Source organism: Salvia splendens, chromosome 16 (genome assembly GCF_004379255.2).
Source record: "Salvia splendens isolate huo1 chromosome 16, SspV2, whole genome shotgun sequence".
Lineage (NCBI taxonomy): Eukaryota > Viridiplantae > Streptophyta > Magnoliopsida > Lamiales > Lamiaceae > Salvia > Salvia splendens.
In genome coordinates, this window is record NC_056047.1 from 20,955,907 (window position 1) to 20,979,333 (window position 23,427).

The 23,427-nt window shown below is 34.6% G+C and overlaps 2 protein-coding genes across 3 annotated transcripts; both read left to right on the forward strand.

The window, feature by feature from the left end:
- The first annotated feature begins 2,568 nt into the window (after positions 1 to 2,568).
- LOC121772752 (aspartic proteinase-like protein 1) lies at positions 2,569 to 7,054 on the forward strand. Of its 2 annotated transcripts, none has more exons than XM_042169962.1 (10): positions 2,569 to 3,151; positions 3,849 to 3,987; positions 4,865 to 5,106; positions 5,203 to 5,430; positions 5,508 to 5,646; positions 5,738 to 5,808; positions 5,894 to 5,993; positions 6,101 to 6,161; positions 6,279 to 6,350; positions 6,549 to 7,054. In XM_042169962.1, exons 1-10 carry the CDS (start codon positions 2,835 to 2,837, stop codon positions 6,755 to 6,757), a joined length of 1,578 nt encoding a protein of 525 aa, XP_042025896.1. In that variant the 5' UTR covers positions 2,569 to 2,834; the 3' UTR covers positions 6,758 to 7,054. The 2 variants fall into 2 exon arrangements, with proteins under 2 accessions (XP_042025896.1, XP_042025897.1); XM_042169963.1 differs by having other exon boundaries at positions 3,015 to 3,151; positions 4,831 to 5,106.
- Positions 7,055 to 12,866: 5,812 nt separating this feature from the next.
- On the forward strand, positions 12,867 to 14,942 carry LOC121770636 (heavy metal-associated isoprenylated plant protein 23-like). The gene is made up of 2 exons (XM_042167390.1): positions 12,867 to 13,082; positions 14,453 to 14,942. Exons 1-2 carry the CDS (start codon positions 12,917 to 12,919, stop codon positions 14,740 to 14,742), a joined length of 456 nt encoding a protein of 151 aa, XP_042023324.1. The 5' UTR covers positions 12,867 to 12,916; the 3' UTR covers positions 14,743 to 14,942.
- Positions 14,943 to 23,427: the final 8,485 nt, after the last annotated feature.

Below are 23,427 nucleotides of genomic sequence, written 5' to 3' on the forward strand. Positions count from 1 at the left end.
TCCTAATGATGTGGCAGTGGGGTGGGAAGTCCTAGTGACGTGACAGAAGGTGTTTTTGGGAAGTCCTAGTGCTAGTTCGTAGGGAAGTCCTTCCTACTGTGGATGCTCTTAGAAGAAGTAATAATTTCTTTTTTATATTAAAAGAGATATAGTATTATAATAAAAAATGTGCTATTAGAGTATCCGCAATAGCGGGCGTCCGCTATTGCAGCGTTTGGGGCGGACACGGATGTCGGCGGCGGACGAGAGGTCGTCCGCGGGTGAGCGCGGATGTCCGTCGGGACATCCGTCGTGACGTCCGCTATTGTGGTGACACGATGGACGTCCCAGTTTCCGAATTTTTTTTTCGAATTATTGTTCTTGTCTGCCAAGACGTCCTTGGGGATGTCCACTATTGTGCAGTGGGATGTCCTTATGACGTGACAGTGTTGTGAGATGTCCTTATGAAGTGGCGGGAGGTGTTTTTGGGATGTCCGCCGGGACATCCGTCCCTATTGCGGATGCTCTTAGAAGAAGTAATATTAGACCATAAAAAAATATTCCTAGACGGAGTATTAGAAATGAGTCACTCACCTCTTAAAAGGCCTTATAAGGGGGAGGGTTATCCATACTTATATAGACAAGCTAGGATCATCATCAAATCGATATGTAACAAGATTTAAGAGTCGAAATCTCTTAAATCTTTATATGTGACAAGATTTAATAGTCGATATGTGACAAGATTTAAGATTTAAGAGGTTGTCTTAAGATAAATAAGGACGAAGTTAGAGAACTTGATGAGTCGAAATCTCTTGAGAGCCACTTCTCCGATAATCGATTATTTTTTTCTTGTATGTTAGTAAAATGATTATATTCATTATATTTAGAGTATTGGCCAAAATTGGTCTTGAACATATGCTCATTTTATCATTTTGGTCCTAAACTTTATCTTTTGAATTTTTTGGTCATGGACATTTCAAATCGGATCACAATTTGTCCTCCGTCAACAATTCCGTTAATATTTAACGGTCAACGATTTTAATCACAAGTTTGACCAACTTAAACAAATTTTGATTATTTAATCATCAAAATTATTTTTTTAAATAAAATCATAAATTATTTATTAGAAATAATTAAATAATTTTTAAATAATTAAATTATTTATTCCAACTTAAACAATTTTTAAATAACAAAATTATTTATGATTTTATTTAAAAAAATAATTTTGATGATTAAATAATTAAAAATTATTTAAGTTGGTCAAAATTGTGTTTATCATAAAAAAATCATAAATTATTTATTACAACTTAAACAATTTTTAAATAATTAAATTATTTATGAATTTATTTAAAAATAATAATTTTGATGATTAAATACTTAAAATTTGTTTAAGTTGGTCAAAATTGTGTTTATTATCAAAAAATCATAAATTATTTATTACAACTTAAACAATTTTTAAATAATCAAATTATTTATGATTTTATTTAGAAAAATATTTTTGATGATTAAATAATTAAAAATTGTTTAAGTTGGTTAAAATTGTGATTAAAATCGTTGACCGTTAAATATTAACGGAATTGTTAACGGAGGACCAATTGTGATCCGATTTGAAATGTCCAGGACCAAAAAATTCAAAAGATAATGTTTATGACCAAAATGATAAAATGGGCATATGTTCAAGACCAATTTTGGTCTTTACTCTTATATTTATTGTTTTGAAATGAACTACTCAATGAGTCCATGATGACTGGTGACACTATCATTTTCAAATGGAAAACACATTGTTTTACTAGAGTTGCTCTATTATATACCGATTTGTTTTATCTGTTTATTATTTAACGAGCTATTTTATTATTTTGGACTATTCATAATTTAAAAATTATTTATTTATTTATTTCTAGTTTTGGGATGTGGATTGCTAACTTTGAATATTGCTCTCTTACCTTGTTTACATTTTTATTTTATTCTCTCAATTTCACATTTGTTTTTTAATTTCCGTGATAAAAAAATATTTCATATTCTACTATACTATTATTAGTACTTTATTTGTCCTCAAACTTTATCGCTTATTTCTATTTTTGTCGTCCCTAAAAATTTGTTATGTTTAATTTTTACTATTTTTAGTAGTGGATTCCATATTCCACTAATTCATATTCGCTCACATTTTATTACTTCATTCGTCTCACAATAAGAGTTATTGTGGGCATAGGTTTTAAGAAAAGTAAAGAAAAGTGATTTTATAAAAGTTAACGGAATATGAGGCTCAATTTTTTATAAAATCTGAGAGAAGTGAGTTAGTGAAATGTAAAATTCATTTATTATTTATACTAAAAAGTGAAATATGACTCTTATTGTGAGACTGAAATGACAAAATATGACTTTTATGGTAAGAAGAATAAAGTATAAAATGAATATATAAAAGTATGATACACCTGCTATTAAGTTTTTCACTCTATTTTTTATTATATTTTTTAAAATTCGTACTTTGACCATTATATTTTTAAAATTCGTATTGGATCAAAATGAAGAAAAATTATTAGTGAGAGACGAGATTAACACTGAAAGGGCGTAGTATAAAAGACAGAGAAACAGACAAAAATGAAACGTAATTTTCCGACAACCCTTTTTGGGTGCGTACTAAAATGCGCCACGGTGCGCACTACGCTCAATCCCCTGATCTCTGCTGTGCTGTGCATCTTCTTCCTCACTCTCATTACCCCCCTCTCTCTCTCTCTCCTTCTACCAACCACAACGCCAACTACACTAAACATTTCTTTCCGTAAAACACACACACACACATATATATATCTTCCCCTGCCGTGTGGATTCTCACTTTTCCCGATCTCCTTCGATTCATGGAGATCCGGTTACCTCTGCTTGCTTTTCTACTTCTATTCTGCGTCGAGGCTAAATTAGGGGCGCCAATCGTCTATTCCGCCAGGCTGGTGCATCGATTTTCGGATGAAGCCAGGGCTCACCGCGATGCCAGGGTTTTGCGGAATGGAGCTGGATTGAACGGCGGTTTCTGGCCGCAGCGGCGGAGCTTGGAGTATTACCGCCGCCTGCTCAGCAGCGACGTCCAGAGACAGACGCTGAAGCTCAATCCTCAGTTCCAATTTCTCTACCCCGCTGCGGGCAGCGCCACATTGCCTCTTGGAAATGACTTCGGATGGTCACAACTCTCTCTCTCTCTCTCTCTAATTTGATGTGATCTGGAACAGGCCAAGGGGATTCAATTAAAGTGATTTATTAGTAAAATTCCGAAAATTGGGGGAATGACTCGTTAATACCGAAATAGTATTATTCAATTTAAAATTGATTGAATTTTTTATGGCAACAAGGATTTATGTGGAAATATTTCGTTTTAGCTGACTGTTTTTGTTTTTATGTTGCCAAATCTAGAATAGGAGAGAGAGAGAGACTTCTGTAGTTTTTATTGAAGTTAAACAAATAGTATGAGATTGCCAGAAATCTTGTTATGTATATGTAGGCTGCAATACTAATCGTTGCTAATAATTGGGGATTGCATCTGTTTATCTGAGAGCTCATGCTATGCAATTGATACTACTATCGCTTTTCTCTTATACAATGGTGAATAAAAAGTAGTCCGATACTTAAATTTAGGATTAGGAGTACAAAAGGAGCTACGATTTCTGGAAGGTGGGGAGAATTGCAAAAAAAATGTTTTCTTGTCTCAGAGTTGCTTTGTATGACTAGCCATATAAGTTAGAGTTAGACTATGCCATTCTCGCTTTGCGTACGAGATATAAACCTGCTTTCTTATCCGTACATTTCATATCTCGCTTTGGTTTTGCTGTTAACTGTTTAAGGATATTCACACTTATTTTAACTTGCATGATCTCAAACAGGTTGCACTATATGTGGATTGACATAGGCACGCCTAAAGTATCTTTTCTTGTGGCATTGGATGCTGGAAGCGACCTATTTTGGGTTCCTTGTGATTGTGTTCAATGTGCACCTCTATCGTCCAGTTACTATAGCAGCCTGGTATGTCTTACATTCTCTTTCGGTCAATGGCGGATCTAGTTAAGAACAAGGGGGTACGAGTGTACCCCCAAAATAGCAAATAGCCTAGTGGTATAATGCTGATATGTTATAGCGCAGACCCAGGTTTCGAGTCCTCCCAAGTGCATTTTTCTGCTATTTTGCTTTTGATATCTATATTTCTGTTTTCATTTGTGCATTTTTCTGCTATTTTGCATTTGATATCTATATTTCTATTTTAATTTGTTATCAATTTACAGCTGTTACGTATGGATATGATTGAATATAATACTCCAAATAATTTGTTCTCTCATTTGTTTCATACCCAATAACTAAAGTATATATAATTGGATATAATTTTTATAATTTATGACTTTTAATTATGCTCATATTTGGGGATTATACAGAAAATATTATGTATTTTGTTTTGGTTAAAATATTAAAAAAAATTAAACCAAAATAACGTTTGTGTTAAATAAATATATAAGAACCTGCATTTTAAATAGTAGTAATATTTTTCAAATAATAAGAATAAAAAATAATTTTATTTTTATATATAATGAAGTGATTCATTGAAAAAAAAAATGATTGGGATAATAGAATAAAAAAATTGATTAGTTGTTAAATCTTTCGTGTAACTATTTATCGTACCCCCAATATAATATTTCTGGATCCGCCACTGCTTTCGGTGGTCTCTGATCTCCTAAGTTGGTTTCAGTTGACTTTCTTAGTGATAATTTTTTATATGACAGAAAGCAAAAAAACTGCAGCCCAATAAACTCGTATCAGAAGCAATGAGCTGTTTGTACTGCTTAGTATCGCTTATTCCGAATGATTGATTGGCAGGTGCCCTCTTGTTTTTCGGGCATTTATTATGCAGGATAGAGATCTTAGTGAGTACAATCCTTCTGGTTCTAGTACTAGCAAAATCATTTCTTGCAGCCACCAGTTATGTGCACTGGGTCCTGACTGTCCAAATCCTAAGCAACAATGTCCTTATACCATCAACTACTATTCAGATGATACTTCAACTTCTGGATTTCTGGTTGAAGATGTTCTTCATCTCCTGCCAGGCAATTCTGACGTATCTAACAAATCTGTCAAGGCTCCAGTGGTTATTGGGTGCGTTTTGCTTTGCTCATACCTGAATGCACCCGATAACTACCATAAAGAAACATTTTCTCCTTTTCTCGATTCTTATACGTTCTTCTATTTTAGGTGTGGTAATAAACAAACTGGTGGGTACCTCAGTGGAGTTGCTCCTGATGGTCTCTTGGGTCTCGGACTTGGAGAAATTTCTGTTGGGAGTTTTCTTGCAAAAGCTGGATACATTAGAAATTCATTTTCTCTATGTTTTAACGAAGATGATTCTGGAAGGTTACTTTTTGGGGACCAGGGAATTGCTGGCCAACAAACTACTCCTTTTTTGCCTTTGCATGGGAAAAAGTAAGTAACAATAGCTGCTACTCTTTTTTCTTTTGTTTGCACATTGTAGTCCAATTTTGATCCAGTTCATGATACAGTTTAACTTATATTGTCGGAGTGGATGCGTGCTGCATTGAGAGCTCATGTCTTGAAAATCCGGAGTTCCAGATGCTGGTCGACAGTGGGTCTTCATTCTCATTTCTTCCAGCACAAATTTTTGAAAAGGTGGCTAATGAGGTAATTATTTTTCCCTTCTCTTTTAGTTTTATTCATCCTGGTATCTGTTGTAAAATGAGCAAGTTTGTTTGACATACTGTTTTGGTTGTAGTTTGACAGACAAGTAAATGCTCCAAAATCAAGCTTTGAAGGATACCCATGGAAGTACTGCTACAAATCCAGGTGTGTTTGTTTTGACTGATAACCATGTGTTAAAACTACCCATTGATTTATTTATCGACACAGCTGATTATTTTATGGAAAACAGTCCCGATGGGGTGCCTAAGCTTCCTTCTTTCACTCTAAAGTTTGCAACATCCAAAAGTTTTGTGGTCAAGAATCCAGTTTTTGTGATATATGGAACTCAGGTTATTTGGTTTCTGGAGTTATAGATGGTTTCAATTGTTAGTTCATGAATGACGAAACTTAAGATGCGAAACATGTGAAATCTCTGAATGGTCTGTTTTTGGTACAGGGTGCTGTTGGATTCTGTTTAGCAGTACAGGCCGCGGATGGAGATATTGGGACAATCGGACGTAAGTTAATCTTAATAAAAGCTTCTGACTCTTACCATGGGAAGCAATGAGTTGTGCGTCTTTTCCATTTGGTTGGCATCATGTGAGTGCCCTTTTGTGATTGGCTATGCCTTGCAGAGAACTTCATGACTGGATATCAGATTGTATTCGACAGGGAAAACTTCAAGCTGGGTTGGTCTGAATCAAATTGTGAGTGTACATAACTTAGTGTATGCTTAAATTTATCTATTTTAAGCACATAATACCACACAATTCAATTGCATGGCCGTTTTTCGCATCTTCTGCATCTGCTTATAAATGTACCCATTTCAACAAAGTATTCTCAACCTAGAACCTCATTTCTCTATCCAGCTCACGCCATCAACCCGTATATGTTAATCTTTCCAGGTAAGGATCTCAGTGACAGAGCGCCTCTGAATCCAACGGGCAATAACAGCTCTTCCAACTCACTGCCGACAGCACAACAGCAGAGCGCACCAAACAGCCGTGCAGTTTCTCCTGCAGTTGCCGGAAAGACACCTTCCGAATCCTCTGCCAAATGCCTGTCATGTTTGGCAAAGCTATTCTCATTGATGCTCATAGCTCACCTCTCATAGAGTACATAAAATATAAATCTTTGTTAGTTCCATGTAAATTCTGATTCTTAGCTTCATTCTTTCCCATTGCATCATTATTATTCACCATCCCAACATCCCTTCTTCTTTATATAATCTTATATAGGCTTTGAATTAGGGTGCTCATACATAGAGTTGTTCCTAGCACTTCTTCTTATGTACTGTTGTATGTAATAGTATACACTTCCTTCACATAGAGATATGCATAATTCCCAATTTTGGTTGCATATTTTGTCAACCAATATTACTTTTTTTTTACAGTTGTCTTTGTTTGATTCACTCTCTTTTGTGTAAATTCAGTTTTACAGTCTTGCGATATTTCCATAGTTGCCCAATGGAATCCATTCTGTAAGGTCTATTATTGCACGTTTTTCTACTTGAACTGTAAAAGATCGCATTTTTATGTCTACTATTTCTGGGAAAAGCTTACTCCTATACAATAGGATGCTAACTTTAACTTGGAATTTATGTAGGCTTGGACTCTCATTTCAATAGGTAGCCTTTGAGGTAGGGCTTCTCTCAAATCATACTGATTTAACTTAGCTGGAGCCAGAGAAACCTTATCTGTTTAACAAGTACTGAAGAATAATTTTTACGTTGATTGCAGATATTTTTTTCATTCATTTTGTGCAGCAAATTTCAAGCAATTGAGAAAGATTCTTGTTTACCTAACAAGCTTGGTGCAGGTGTGTTTCTCAATCTAAGGAAGCATATAATGTCTGTTTTTATTTGTGAATTATGTTCCAAGCTATTAATTTATAATGCTTGTATAGACCACATTAGTCCAAATTGACAGCTTGCATAATTGAAGCATTTTGTTATGATTCTTGTTTTTTTGCACCAAGTAGGATGGCTCCTGTTGAATAATCATGAGCCCCCTCCCCCCTGCCTTCTAGGTATAAGTAGTTTAAACTTTTGAATTGCCAGCTTGATCAATTGTCACTAATGGAATAGACCACCCACTCCTCAGAAATTCATTTGTTGATATTAAAGTAAAAACGTACTCCCTTCATCCCGTAAAAATAGAAATTCTTTCCTTTTTGTCCGTCCCTTAAGAATAGAAACCTTCGTTTTCAGGAAATTTCTCTCTCTAATGAGGTGGGTCCTATTTCCACTAACGCACTTTTCTTTCTTCTCTTTCTTACTTTACCAATTTTGCATTAAAACTCTTACCGTTTCAAAAGTTCCTATTTTTAGGAGACGGAAGGAGTATTAAGAAGTCGAGGAATTTACTCTTTTTATTCCTTAGACTTGAGAGTGAGGTTTGGATTAATGCAAACATATGCTCCCTCTGTTCCATAAGTAGGGGAGTCATTTTGTCATGTTGGCAGTTCCATAGTAGTGGAGTTATTTCTTTTTTTAGTAAAAGTCAACATATTTATTCTCACTTACTTTACTCTCTTTTACTTTATTCTCTCTTCATCTCTATGCGTTTTTCATTTCCTACTTTATTCTTTCTTTACTTAACACATTTAACACAATTTTTCTTAAATCGCGTGCCAAAAAGAAATATCTCCACTATTATGGAACGGAGGAGGGAGTATGAAATCTGGTTGTAAACACCCTGCTTTTCTAAGATTGATAATGCTTGGTTGTAAACACCCTGCTTTTCTAAGATTGATAATGCTTTTAGCAAATGTGCTTATTTATGAATTTGTGTGAGTGGTGAAATCTAGGGATACTAGTTAGATCAAGACATGATTTGTATGGTGTGTGTTGAGGGGGAGTTGGAGGGTTTTGGACTATGCTTGTAGTTGATGCTAGCAAGAGAAGACAGTGAGGGAAAAATAATGAATAATTTATCAAGATTGGATGAGTGTGGCTTTTGAGAATTGGAATTTGCACCTCCTCTTCCATCTCCAATCCCAAAAGCTATTATTTCCTTTTGTTGTTTTGCATAAAGAGGAACTCATCCTAGCTCCACTTTTAAGCTTTTGGCCCTTTAGGAACTATGTTTTTCATGTACATTTTATTCTAATTTCATGCTTGTGTGTGTGTGTGTGAATGTATGTGCAAATAAGACTTAATAAACATTTTAAAATTGATTAGTTCATCAACATAAATGGTAGTATATGTATATTATAAAAATGTAGTGCAAAAGCAAAAGTGTCATGAACCTATTGGAAAACAATACTATTAAGATATCTTATTTCATTAGTTATACTCCATTGTATTGGAAAATTTATTACTCCATATCAAGAATTGATGCTTGAAGTTGCTTGGAAAGAACATTGCATTCAAGAGAGAAGACAACGTGTGCAGTTGATTGGAAAGGAATAATTTAGATAGTTTCTGTCTAAAATGATAATTAGGGGAAGTCCCATTTAAAAAATCCTTTTGGTATATTTTAAAAATATTGACTACCTAAATTGAGGCGCCCATATTTGTTCATGAATAGAATGAACATTACATATACTCCTATGTTTTATTTTGACAAACTTAGAAACATGATAATTATTAAATTTTGACCTACTTCGGTTACTTGCTCCATGAAAATATGAGACGCTCGTTAGAAAAAAGAAACTATTTAAATGATAGAAAAAAAAAGTTAAATGTCGAGTGAAATACACGTACTACTCACTCTATTTTAGACATATTTAATACATATAGATCTTAGATTATTATCTTTTTCTCAGATATTATTATTCATCAAGAACAAGAAGTGTTATGTAAAGTAATATCAAAATTGCAACTCAAATCATAAAAAAAAACTCAATCTTGCGGTGTCAACTTTTTATTTAATTATCCAGGTGTTAGATGCTTGACAACGAAGTTAATAACATCATGATAGCAAAAAAATTGATGAAATAAACAAATCAAAAAATGCCTTAAAACTTAAGTTCAATTTGCATTAAAATCCAACAATTTCAAATTTAAATTGCAAGTATATCTCCCTACAGAAACATAACTCAAAAAGTTAGAGGGTCATGTTATTGTTATTTATTCGAATTCAAAATTTTTATTTTATTCTTGGAGTTCTATGACATTTCCCCAAGACGAGAATCTTTATTTGGTGGGAAACAATGTGACAACACATAATGTAAAGATATAACACATATTTATTAAATAAAATTGTAGTAATAATATTGTTGACATGGGTAGATATACAAGAATGAAGAACAATTAGTGTACCTTGAAAACGTGGAATCTTTGAGATTTGAGCCCTAAATCATGGTTACCTTTTTTCTTCCAGCTGTGCCTCTCATCTAGAGATGCCCACCGGTTCCGAACCGGAACCGTGTCAATTTTTTCGAACCGGAACCGTCGCATTTGGAATCGCGGTCCAGTTCCGGTTCAAGATTTTTCGAACCGTCACCGAACCGCCGGTTGCACGGTTCCTGTGAGAAAACCGAGGTGGCAACGGGGGCAGCTTTTTCAGCCGGTTTTGTCGGCCAAAACCAACGGTTTTTGGACCGGAAACCGGCAGTTTTCGGTTCCAGTGCGGAACACGAGGCAGACGGTTTGTTGACCGAATCGGCGGTTTTGGCAGTGAAACCGGCGGTTCCGACGGTTTTCCGCCAAAACCGCCGGTTTTCCGAAATTCAATTTTTTTTTTTAATTTTGATTTTGAATTCAAATTCATCCATTATCCCCCCATTTCATTTTTTTTATTTACGTTCCGACGACACTTGTAAATTATATTACATTATATACTTGTATATGTATTGTACATTGTAATGTATCGTTGTCCGTTACAACTCAAATTCAATAAAATTGATATCATTTTCACCTTATTCATCTTATTTCAGTTTAAATTATTTGTTGTCTTGTTTCAATTTATTGTATAAGTCCAAATTTCAAATTACATAGAAAAAAAATCGAACCGTGAAACCGCCGGTTTTCGAACAGGAACCGGAACCGTGAAATAGCGTCACGGTCCGGTTCCGGTTCCGAATTCCTATAAACCGGAACCGGCGGTTCCGAACCGAAACCGCCGGTTTTGGAACCGTGGGCAACACTACTCTCATCCACATATAAATAATTTCAATTTGGATCACTAGTACAAAAATTTCAATTATGTGTTCTAAGATATCTTGTAATGTTGACTTTAAATATTGGCATTTTTTGAATTTTAGGGGGGAAATAATAGCTACCAATAAGTAAATACATATATTAAGGTTTAGTGATAAAATGCAAACTCTAAATTATGATTTGAACAATTAGAACAGTAATAAAAAATGACAACACATTTCAGCACAATGTCAACACAGCATGTGTTGCTATTATTTTGTCATTTATTGATATTTTCTAACGGTACAAATCATAATTTTGAGTTTGCATTTGATTACATCCCGACTCTTATTTAAAATCAATATTTATGGTTGATATTGAGGGGGAATGATCGGGCTAATTCTATTTAACTTTTTATGATATTCGCTTCGAAAAGGATATTATAATGATATTAGTATTATACTAATATTTTTATTTCTTATAATAGTATTTATTAAGTAAAAAAAGTTCTACGTAAATCGTAATAATATTTCTGACTGAAGTGGCAAATCTAGAACGGTAATCATATTTGGGATCAAAATTAATATATATATATAGAAGTGAATGAATGAGGTATGGATGATGCTTTTTATTTTATTTTATTTTATTAAGAGATAAATATAAAATTTACAAATCAAGTTTCAAAACAAATAGGAGTATAAAAAATGACGGCGTTAGGATAATTTGAGACCCTAAGGTGTAGTATCATTTTAATGAAGGTGAAAAGGAGAATTATAAACTTTTTGTCAATGTGTCAAACTGACATGTGGATATCAAAAATCTACTCCCTTCGTCCCCAATTAGGAGTCACTCTTTGACCAGACAGTTTTAAAGAAGTGTTTGAATGCGTGGTGTAATAAATGGAGTTAGGTAGTGGAATGTGGGACCTCTTTGACTTTTAGGGTATTTTTTATGTTAAAATATAATAAGCAGAAAGAGTGACTCTTAATTGAGGATGAATCGAAATGAAAAAGAGTGACTCTTAATCGGGAACGGAGGGAGTAATATTTGATGTCAAAAATGGGTCTTCTTACTCCTCCATACTAATTTTATAGTAGTAATAATTAAAGAGAAAAGGCGACTCCCTAAGCGTAATTAATTCATAAACCCAAAGTTAAGTGTAATCCGTTGGATTGGAACCCGTCGATTCGATCGAGCCACGTGTCCCATCTCCGGATGTGACCTATTTCCCCTCCATTATTGGTTGTTTCAACATTATTAATGATGAACCACTATTATAATATTTTATACAATGCACCATTATTGTTTTATGAAAACATCTTTCTTTTCTCTAATAAAATCCAAAAAACTTCAACCTCTCAAATCAATGCTAATTCTCTTCCTAACAACATTATACTCCATCCATACCATAAAAATATAGGCATATGATATAACACAAAAATTAAAATAAAATTGATAAAATAAGATAAATAAGAGAAAAGATAGTTAAAGTATTAATGGATAGAGATCCATATTATTATGAGTGTTTAATTGGTGATATTAGTTATAAATAACTAAATGTATATGCGTATGATAAATTGGGATACATTTTCATAAATTAAATGCTCATATTTTTATGGGACAAATGAAAATGAAAAATGCACTCGTTTTTATGGGACGGGGAGTATGTATCATTATTGCTGCATTTCATAGATATAAAATGTTAAAAAAGTGTTGTTTTCACTATTTGGGATAATGCAATGCACTTGATTTCCAATGTAAATTTGCAAACATGATATAGTTTGAATTAAAAATTATGGAATTAATATTTCAAAATTGTCCATTTTTCACCACTCTAAATTACTCGCATCCTTTTAATTACAGAGGGAAAAACATGTCTCTTTCTAGAGTAAATTTGGCCTAAATAATTCTCGATGTTTTGACACTTTAAACTACTCCTAGCTACTATCTACTATTTAAATGTCCTCACTTTCAGTCACTTTCTCCCACATCTATTAAACTAATTAAATTCAAATAAAAAATAAAATATTACTTTGAACAACATTCCCATGTAGAAAAATGGTGGGGCCACACCCCCATTCATATGCAGCTGTTTGCACAACCAAATGTCTATATAAACAAGTGAGCTATGTGAAACAAAACTCAAATAGAGTTCTAATTTTGAGTTTATTTTTTTATTTCTAAAAGAAAATGGGTGTATCAGGAACATTAGAATACATATCAGAGATGATGAGCAGCAGCCACAAACACAAAAAGAAGAAGAAGAAGAAGCAATTCCAAACTGTAAACCTCAAGGTCAGAATGGACTGCGATGGCTGTGAACTCAAAGTCAAGAACGCCTTATCTTCTCTCTCTGGTACTATTATACATCTCTCTCAACTCACTCCACCTTCTTCATTCTTCAAATTGTATACTATCTCGATCTTCAAAAAACAGGTAAAAATGTAAATTACACGAGTTTTAAATCACAGTTGGTAAAGTAATACAGAGAGGAGGGGAATGTGATGAAAGTACTATAATTAATGGACTGTGAGGTCCACATTTAAAATGATGTGTAGCATTAGTATTTGTTTAAAACATTTTATATTCAAAATTGGTCTAATTTTGGTAGACTGATGTTACATACAATGGCGGACCCACATGTAAAGAGGGGAGGGCTTTAGCCCCTAATGAATCCAATTTTTAATTTTTTTTCCTATTTTAAAATTTTAAATTTTGTTCATATTTTGAACATATTGGTATATAAAAGCCCCTAATAATATTTTAAAGAGAGAACATCATTTTTAGTCCACGAACTTTGCTAAAGTATCATTTTAGGTCTGTGAACTTTGAAAATATTATTTTAGGTCCCTGAACTTTGAGTTAGTATCATTTGAGGTACTTTTTACTATTTCCAAGTTTTTTTGGACGAAAATACCCTCAATACCTTAAAGTGTATATATTTTTAATAAATTTATCATATACTCATATTTTTTATAAATATCTTTACAATATACTTTTGACAAATTTTCTAAATATAATTTTACCTTAAATTTTATCACTTAATTTTGTGACATGCAAGTAAAATTGCTTCTTCAATTTTTTATATTATTTTTTTAAAAAATTGAATAAAGAACTTTTCTTTAATAATAAAAAATTGAATAAAGATCTTTTTATAAATATCTTTACAATATATTTTTGACAAATTTTCTAAATATAATTTGACCTTCAATATTATCATTTAATTTTGTGACATGCAAGAAAAGATCTTTATTCAATTTTTTATTATTAAAGAAAAGTACTTTATTCAATTTAAAAAAAAGTTAATATAAGAAATTGAAGAAGCAATTTTACTTGCATGTCACAAAATTAAGTGATAATATTTAAGGTCAAATTATATTTAGAAAATTTGTCAAAAATATATTGTAAAGATATTTATAAAAAAAATATGAGTATATGATAAATTTATTAAAAATATATACAATTTAAAGTATTGAGGGTATTTTCGTCCAAAAAACTTGGAAATAGTAAGAAGTACCTCAAATGATACTAACTCAAAGTTCACAGACCTAAAATGATACTTTGGTAAAGTTCGTGGACCAAAAATGATGTTCCCTCTATTTTAAATTACATGAAAATTTATTTTTGTATAAATTTTTGAAAATTTAGCCCCTACTCATGTTTATTTCTGTGTCCGCCCCTGGTTACATATATTTAATTAAGAAAATGGTATGTATCGAAATTCAGGAGTGAAGTCTGTGGAGATAAACAGGAAGCAGCAGAAGGTGACGGTGACAGGGTATGTGGAGCAAGCGAAGGTGCTCAAGAAGGCCAAGTCCACGGGGAAGAAGGCCGAGATTTGGCCCTATATTCCATACAATCTCGTCTCTCAGCCCTACGCGCCGCAGGCCTACGACAAGAAGGCCCCACCGGGCTTCGTTAGGAAAGTTGAAAACCCGGTCGCCTCCGTCAAGTATGATGATCCCTACATGGCCATGTTTAGTGATGACAATCCAAATGCTTGCTCTCTAATGTAGTTATGAAATTCTCATATTAATTTTTTTTTTAAATGTTTTTGGTGGTAGTAGTACTAAATAATTTGATCGATATATGTGATTTTTGTTCTAATTAAATTGTGTAGGGTTTATGGTGATTTTGATGATTTTTGGACTTGTACTTATTTTTATCAAGAAGAGGAATGTTTGTCATCATTTAATGAAGTTTTTAATTTATGGTATATAATAATGCGTGTTTCCGTCAAACCATTTTTTATATGGATAATTAGTAGTTGTACAAATAATGTTGATTGTGATCCGTGGCTACCATTAATTGCACTTCACATTTTGATATATTATATATATTATATATATATATATATATATATATATATATATATATATATATATATATATATATATATATATATACACACACACACGTATGGGGTCCTGTTAGGTTGAGATTATTTAGCTAAATTGAGAAATGAGATGCAATATCAGCCACTAATCCACAAGATTAACTAAATGTCAACAGCTATCACATTATGTCAACACGGGGGTATAAGTGTCATTTCGTGTTTTAATGTGTCGGATTGTTGACATGGCTTGTATGTCTAGTTGACATGACTTATAATTGTTGTTGATATGGTTTCTATGTGCAGTTGACATGGTTGTACGTGTAATTGACATGGCTTGTAACACAGTTGACATGACTTGTATGTGTAGTTGACGGAGGATCTGTTGGACGGAATCGACGAGGATTCCGATCTCTGCACTTCCATCCACGACCTCGACTCGTTCATGAAGAGTTTCGAGGAGGAAATCACTACATCTCCCACTTCCAGTCACGGATCCGGAGCGGCTGAGGAAAGAATCGTCGAATCGGCGTCGGATTGCGGCGAATCCGGAGAGGTTGAGGAAGGAATCGTCGAATTGGTGTCGGATTCCGGCGAATTGAGGCCGGATCTAGGCTATCTACTCGAGGCGTCGGACGACGAGCTAGGGATTCCACCTCCGGCGGCGTCTCCGGCGAGGAAGGAGCTGGTGACGGGGTGAGGAGGAGTGCTGCCGTGATTTGAGGAGGAGCATCAGCGAGAAGGGTCGGAAAAGAGTGGAGGAGGAGATGAGCAGAAGGTGGAGGCGTAAGGGAAGAAGAATGGGAGGGGAGAAGTTAGTTTTCATTTGTTTTCAACTAAATTTACCATTATACCCTGTCATAATAAATTAATCTAAAAATATTTTTTTGTGGCAAAATTTGGACCACTCATTTAATAAAAATGAGTGGCTGATGTTGCATCTCATTTCTCAATTAGCCTAAAAAATCTCAATTGATCATGGACCTATATGTATATATATACTTCAATTATTGTGAGCTAATTTATATATGATATTCTGAATTGTGGTTTTCATACATTGGTAATATCAAGTGAAAGGGATCTAAAGTAAAATTATTTACATTAAAAGAATCTTGATCTTGATCTTGATCTTGACCACCGACAATATATTTTTGAATTCTTGTAAAAGTCTGCCTTTTGAATCGATCTCGCTGAATTTATTTTATTACTATACTTTTTGTTGAATATATATAACTCAAACTGAATATATGTAACAGAATTTGCATGGGAATATTCTAATTCAAAAACAACGTTGTAGTTGAATCCTTGAGGCTCCAAAAAGTGTTGTTGCAAAAACAAAAGCATTTATAAAGCATTTCACTTTCTTTATTGGAGGAATATTTGCAAAAAGAAGAAGAATTAAAGTAGCAATAAAAAGAAGTGTAATTGAGCCCACCTTCTTCTTCATCTTCTAATGTAGCATTATTTCGTATTTTTATTTAAAAATGCAGATTATAATGACCAATAATATAGTCATCCGAAGTACGATATGAAATTTGAAGTACTATTAAAACACTCTTCATCATAAATAATTTTCATATTATTCGGTGATTAAAGCTTAAAACTTTTTATATACAACAAAGTTTTTAATAAATATAAGAGGCAACTCTATTTCACTTTTTTGGTCTTCATATTTTAAAAATATTTTCACTTCTTTTACATAACAAAAAATATTTTTGACATTTTATCTTAGAATTAATACTAGAGTACTATTTATGTTTAATTAATATATAAATAGTTATTAATATAAAATTTATTGTTGAATTCAATTTATTAGTTAACAATATTGCCGCTCTAAATCACAAGGATGACTAAGAGCATCCGCAGCGGTGGCGAAAGTCGCCACCGCCGTCCGCGCCGTTGGCAAGGCGAAGGACCCCCGCCGCTGCAGCAGCGCCGCTGGCACGGCGCTGCTCGATGTATCGAGCACGTCCGTGCCAGCGGACGCACACGTGTCGCCCTCCCATTCGTCAACGGCATAGCCGTTGAGTTTAATTTTTTTTTAATTTTTTTTAAAAAATCGGTTTTTTAATTAAAAAACCGATAAAAAATAAAAAAAAAATTTCACTTCCCCAAAAAAATATATCCGTTTATAACCGTTTTTTACACCTTTTTAATTTTTTTTACCCCAAAAATACACACTTTCATCTATAAATACCCCCAATTTCACTCCAAAAAATTCACACTTTCACTACACAATTCTCATCATCATTCTCTCATCTCCATTCTCATCTTCAATCTCTCATATCCATTTTCATCTTCCTCTCACACCCTACAACACCACTATGTCCGGTCACGACGACAACCCAAGGGGCTCCCACGGTTGGAACCCCGAATGGTTCGGTTCGCAACCGTTTCCTAGTCCGGATACGGAATATTCGGCCCCTCCTCAAACCCAAGATTCGGGCGTTTAATTATGTAATTTTTAATTTTTAGGAGTTTAATTATGTAATTTTTAATTTTTAGTATTTTAATTATGTAATTTTTAATTTTTAGGATTTTAATTATGTCTTTTTATTTTATTTGTAATTTGTAATTTTTATTGTGGTTTTTTAATGAATTTTAGTATTATGAAAATGTTTTTGTGTAATTGAATTTTATATTAATTGTGCTCGTCCTTGCGGAAGAGCACAGTTGTGGGTGTTGTGCTCTTGCCAGAGAGCAGGCATGAATAGTACCGCCCGGGCCCACAACTGTGCTGCTGGCAAGAGCACGGTTGTGGGTGCTCTAAGGGTTGGTAGAAACCATAGACGTCAATCCAATATGCAAAATTTATTTTCGAAGAAGAAAACGTCAAATAATGCATTTTGAGATTCAGTTAAATTACAATTTCACTCATTATTATCATTAATATAAAAAGAAGAACCTATTAATTTCGCTTCCTCCAGTGTTATTTCCTTGACCAATCACGGAATAATATAACTTTTTAGATGAAAATATACGCTACCAATTTTGGAGGTTGTTAGGTTGAGATTTTTGGGCCAAATTGAGAACTAAAATGCATTTTCAGCCACTCATTCATAATTTTCATGCGATGTCAACTACTGATACATTATGTCAACTAGGGGGCATAATTGTCATTTTTGCACGATGTCAACTACGAAGACATTATGTCAACTACGATGCCAATAACAAACGTTATTTATGTCAACAAACGACCTATATAATTAATGTCAACAACAACGTTTTACATATAATTAATGTCAACAGCAACATTTTACGTATAAATTATGTAAATAACAACATTTTACATATAATTGACATTGTATATATGTAATTGACATAGATTGTACATATTAAAATTAAAAAAATTTTAAAATAAAAAATTAAAAAAAGTAAAAAAAATTTAAATTACCATTCTACCCTTTCATAATTAATTAATCTAAAAATATTTTTCATGTGGCAAATTTTGGACCACTTATTTAATAAAAATGAGTGGCTGATAATGCATCTCAATTCTCAATTAGGCTAAAAAAATCTCAATTTGATCACAACCCCTACCTATTTTTTCATAGATCAGTTACTTTGTCGGCATTGACAAAATGTTGAAAATGGTGAATTCATTTGGATTGAGAAACCTTCATTGAAGGAGGATGAAGTAACTGCTAAAATTGGAGAAAACCTTCGATAGAGAGAGTGGAGAAGAGAAAAGAAAAATTCATTATGGACTACATTTTGAAAGAAGTTAACTACAAATTACAATAAGAAGAGTTATATATAGGCTTGATAAAATAACAAAAAACCAACTAATCAACCTAACTAATTACATTTTATTTTCAATTTCAACACAAAATAGCAGTAGTATCCAATATCATGACAATTTTAAAAAAAACCTTAGATCAAACTCACTTTCTAGAATTGAATAGTCTATATAGCACCATAAAATTTGCATGTGATTTAGGATTCATACCATCTCCAATGGTATACTAAAATCTAAAATGAGATAAGTATTAACTTTAATAGTACTCCAAAACCAATCCTATTTTTTAGTTTTTGGAAAAAAAAATATCTATTTTTAGGTTTACATTAAACCCAATCCAAAAGTTTTTCAAATTTTGTGAGTAAAAAAAGCATAATATAAAGAATATTTTTTTAAGTTTGAATTTAGTATAAATGATTAGAATAAAATCATATTTAAAGGAAGATTTACATTAAAATGAATTTAACTTTTGTGTAAATAGTTGGAGATGCTATAAGCAAAGCTAAGTATGTTTCAAATTATGTGGAAACTAACAAATCTTCTTGTCATTGCTTTAGTTTGAGTACTTAGAAATTGTTGGGGATAATGCTAGAATTACAAAAGATAAACAATACTGGGCGTAATATAACCCAAGAAGGAAGGAAGAACTAAAACTGAAAATTACAATGAAATCGAAACTGTAAAACTGGAAATAAACTTAGCCGAGTCGAGGAGTCCTCTTTCCGCAAGACGAGATACGCCCCGGTAGTGCTCTCAGTTTGGCGTGTCGTCCCCAAAGATAAAACAGCTACATCTCTGGTGAAGCAGCACCACAATCAACAGAGCTCCGACGAACTGGATGGGGGAGAGGGCATAGCTTCGGAAAGAAAGACTATGCAGAGAGTATGATGCTTGTTCTGATTGTGCTATATATCTAATGCAAGGAATGACTAGCCTATTTATAGGCTTGGTCCACTGCAGGGATCAACTCAGCCTTGATGGCTGTCATCATGGCTAATTATAGCGGGGCTGTAACCGCCGGCCGTTACGAGTTTGAAAGCTGGAGTGGTCGGCTTTGAATCTAGACGATGTACACGCCCTAGTTCAACCGTCGCATGTGGACTTCGACTTGATCAAGACGTTGATCAAGCCATCGCTCAAGGCGCAGCAGGTCTAGTTGATCAGGCTACTGAAGCCATCGCTCAAGGCGCAACAGACCGAGTTCATCAAACTGCTGATCAAGGCGCAGCATGTCAAGTTGATCAGGCTGCTGCCCAAAACTTAGGTGATCCAAAACATTAAGTCTGGATCCAGGGACAAGCCCAAAAACCAAGCCCAAGAACCACCCAAAGACCAATTGCCAAGATCTAAGTCCAAGGGCAAGGGCAAGGGCAAGGGCACGGGATCGGGTACGGTCACGGGCGCATCTCGGCTGAGCGCGCGTGTGGGCTCTTTCACCCATCTTAGTCCACGATAATTACTAAGTGTAATAAGTCACTTAATAAGTACACATTTAAAGATGTGTCTCATCTCCTATGTGGGATAATTAACACTAGTCAATTACTCCCTACACTTTCAACTCCAAGCTTTATCAAAAGCTACAATGTGACCAACTTTAATCCACTATTTCTTACTCACCGGGAATCGGATTTAAGAAAGTGAATATACTACGGTCATCTACGCGGAACGTAGATCGACGCTATATCATTTAATTCTCCAAAATTAAATGTCTCGTCACATTTATTATTTGTCAAACTTTATTGACCGGACATCTTAAAACAAGATTCCAACAATCCCCCACATGAGTGGAAATAGCCAAATGCATATGCATGCAGACACAAGCTCAACCCTCACGAGGTATATAAGCATAAGGATAGGTAGTTTGTTGGCTTTGAACCCTTCATAGTCGACACCATCGGATACACAGGCGGCTTAGTAGCGCGATGCTTTGAACTAATCCCCCACGGCGTGCACCGAGACAATGGTGTTAACGCTTAAACACCTCAACCTCATCCGTTCTCACGTTTTGTGTCCTTTGCGGTCTTGGACACCACTTTGGATTCATAAGTGCGTTTTATGAAGCGACCACACTTCGCACTTACATATGTGATTCTTAGTCAAGTACCTTGTCATACTTGGTCTCTTTGAGAACTCCATCTCTTTGAGATCCTTAAGAACCATTAAAAGTCATAGACTTATCCTTTACCACTAGGCAAGTTCTCCAACACTCTATTGCTCTCTAGGGAATAGATATAGTTGAGTGTTTCTCATGACTCATGAACTCTCATAGCTTAGTTGTCCCTTTGAACCAAGTTCTTGGGATCTCCAGTCATCATGGTTGGGTTACCACTATGATAATTCCTTAGTTTGTGGATTTCAAACTCATTCCCTCTAGCAACTTATTCATTTGATCATGGTTTAACCCTTTGGTTAGCGGATCCGCTAGATTATCTATTGACTTCACATAGTCAATTGCAATCATGCCAGTTGTGATCAAATGCCTCACGGTATTGTGTCGTCGACGTATATGTCGAGACTTACCGTTATAGAAGCCATTGTTTGCCCTTCCAATAGCCGTTTGGCTATCGCAGTGGATCAACACTGGTGGCACTGACTTAGACCAACATGGAATATCTTCAAGGAAGTTCTTAAGCCACTCGGCTTCCTTGCCAGCCTTATCTAAGGCAATGAACTCCGATTCCATGGTTGATCGGGCTATACATGTCTGTTTTGTGGATTTCCACGATACAACATCACCCCCAATAGTAAAGACGTATCCACTTGTTGAAAGTGAGTCTCTATTGTCGGATATCCAATTTGCATCACAGTACCCTTCAAGTACCGGGGGTATCTCGAGAAGCGTATCCCATGATCTTGAGTATGTTTAAATATCTCAAAACCCTCACAAGAGCTCTCCAATGCTCTTTGCTTGGATTGCTCGTGTAACGACTCAACTTGTTCACGGCACAAGCAATGTCAGGTCGAGTGCAATTAGTCAAGTACATAATGCACCCGATGAGCCGTGCATACTCTTCTTGTGCAACGGGCTCGCCTTTGTTCTTGCTCAAGTGAACGTCGAGTTAAATTGGAGTCTTAACTGGCGCGCCATCATAGGTTTTGAATTTATTCAATATCTTCTCAACATAATGAGATTGTGTTAAGATGATTCCATCAGACGTTCTTAGAATCTTCATTCCAAGAATTACATCGGCTAGACCCATGTCTTTCATGTCAAAGTTTCTCTTTAACATGGCCTTTGTATCGTTAATTACTTGAGTGTTGCTACCCAAGATTAACATATCATCAATGTAGAGACACACTATAACATGACCGTTATTAGTGCTCTTGATGTAGATACATTTGTCGCACTCGTTGATTTTAAACCCATTTGATAACATCACATTATCGAACTTCAAGTGCCATTGCAATGGCGCTTGTTTCAATCCATCGAGGGATTTAACCAGTTTGCATACCTTTTTCTCTTGTCCAGGTACTACAAACCCTTCAGGTTGTTCCATATAAATTTCATCTTCTAGTTCACCATTTAGAAACGCGGTCTTTACATCCATTTGATGAATCTCAAGATTGTGCAATGCAGCAATAGCGAGAAGCACTCGGATAGATGTAATCCTTGTTACATGTGAATAGGTATCGAAGAAGTCATGTCCTTCCTTTTGTTTAAAATCATTTACTACTAGTCGGGCTTTATACTTATCCACTGTTCCATCGACCTTAAATTTCCTTTTAAGTACCCATTTGCAACCTAGAGGTTTCGCACCTTCAGGTAGATCTACCAACACCCAAGTGTGGTTTAGCAAAATTGAATCAATTTCGCTTTGAACAACTTCTCTCCAATGTAACCCGTCTGGGCCATCGAAGGCTACTTTTATAGATGTCGGTTCTTCATCTAACATAAAAGCAATGTAGTAAGGACCAAATGTTTCTGGTGTTCTGATCCTACTACCACATCTTAGTAATGTATCCTTTGGATCGAGTCTTGCACGCTTGCACGATTCAGGTTCCTCGTCCGCTGATTTAGAACTAGTGGCTTCTACTTCAATTCCTGTCTCAGAATTGGTTAAGACATTTTCCTTGTGTTTGCAAGGAAATGTATTTTCGAGAAATACATCATTCCTTGACTTAATTGTTGTTCCTACTGTAATAGTCGATATTTCAGACTTGTGAACAACAAATCGATATGGACTACTATTAAGTGCATATCCAATGAAGATGCAATCAACCGTTTTAGGTCCGATTGTAACTTCTTTGGGCGGAGGAACCATCACCTTTGCCAAACACCCCCACACTTTGAGGTATTTGTAGGATGACTTCCTTCCCTTCCACAACTCATAAGGAGTAACATCTTTTCCTTTGAGAGGGATTTTATTCAAGATATAGTTAGCTGTCAAAACAACTTCCCCCCACATGTTATGTGGTAATCCTGAAGTCAGAAGCAGTGCATTCATCATCTCTTTTAGAGTTTGATTCTTGCGTTCTGCAACACCATTAGATTGTGGTGAATATGGTGCAGTCGTTTGATGGATTATACCACTTGCGTTGCATAATTCCTCAAACAGGGCTACATATTCGCCTTCTCTATTGCTTCGAATCGTTTTGATTTTACAACCAAATTGATTCTCAACTTCGTTC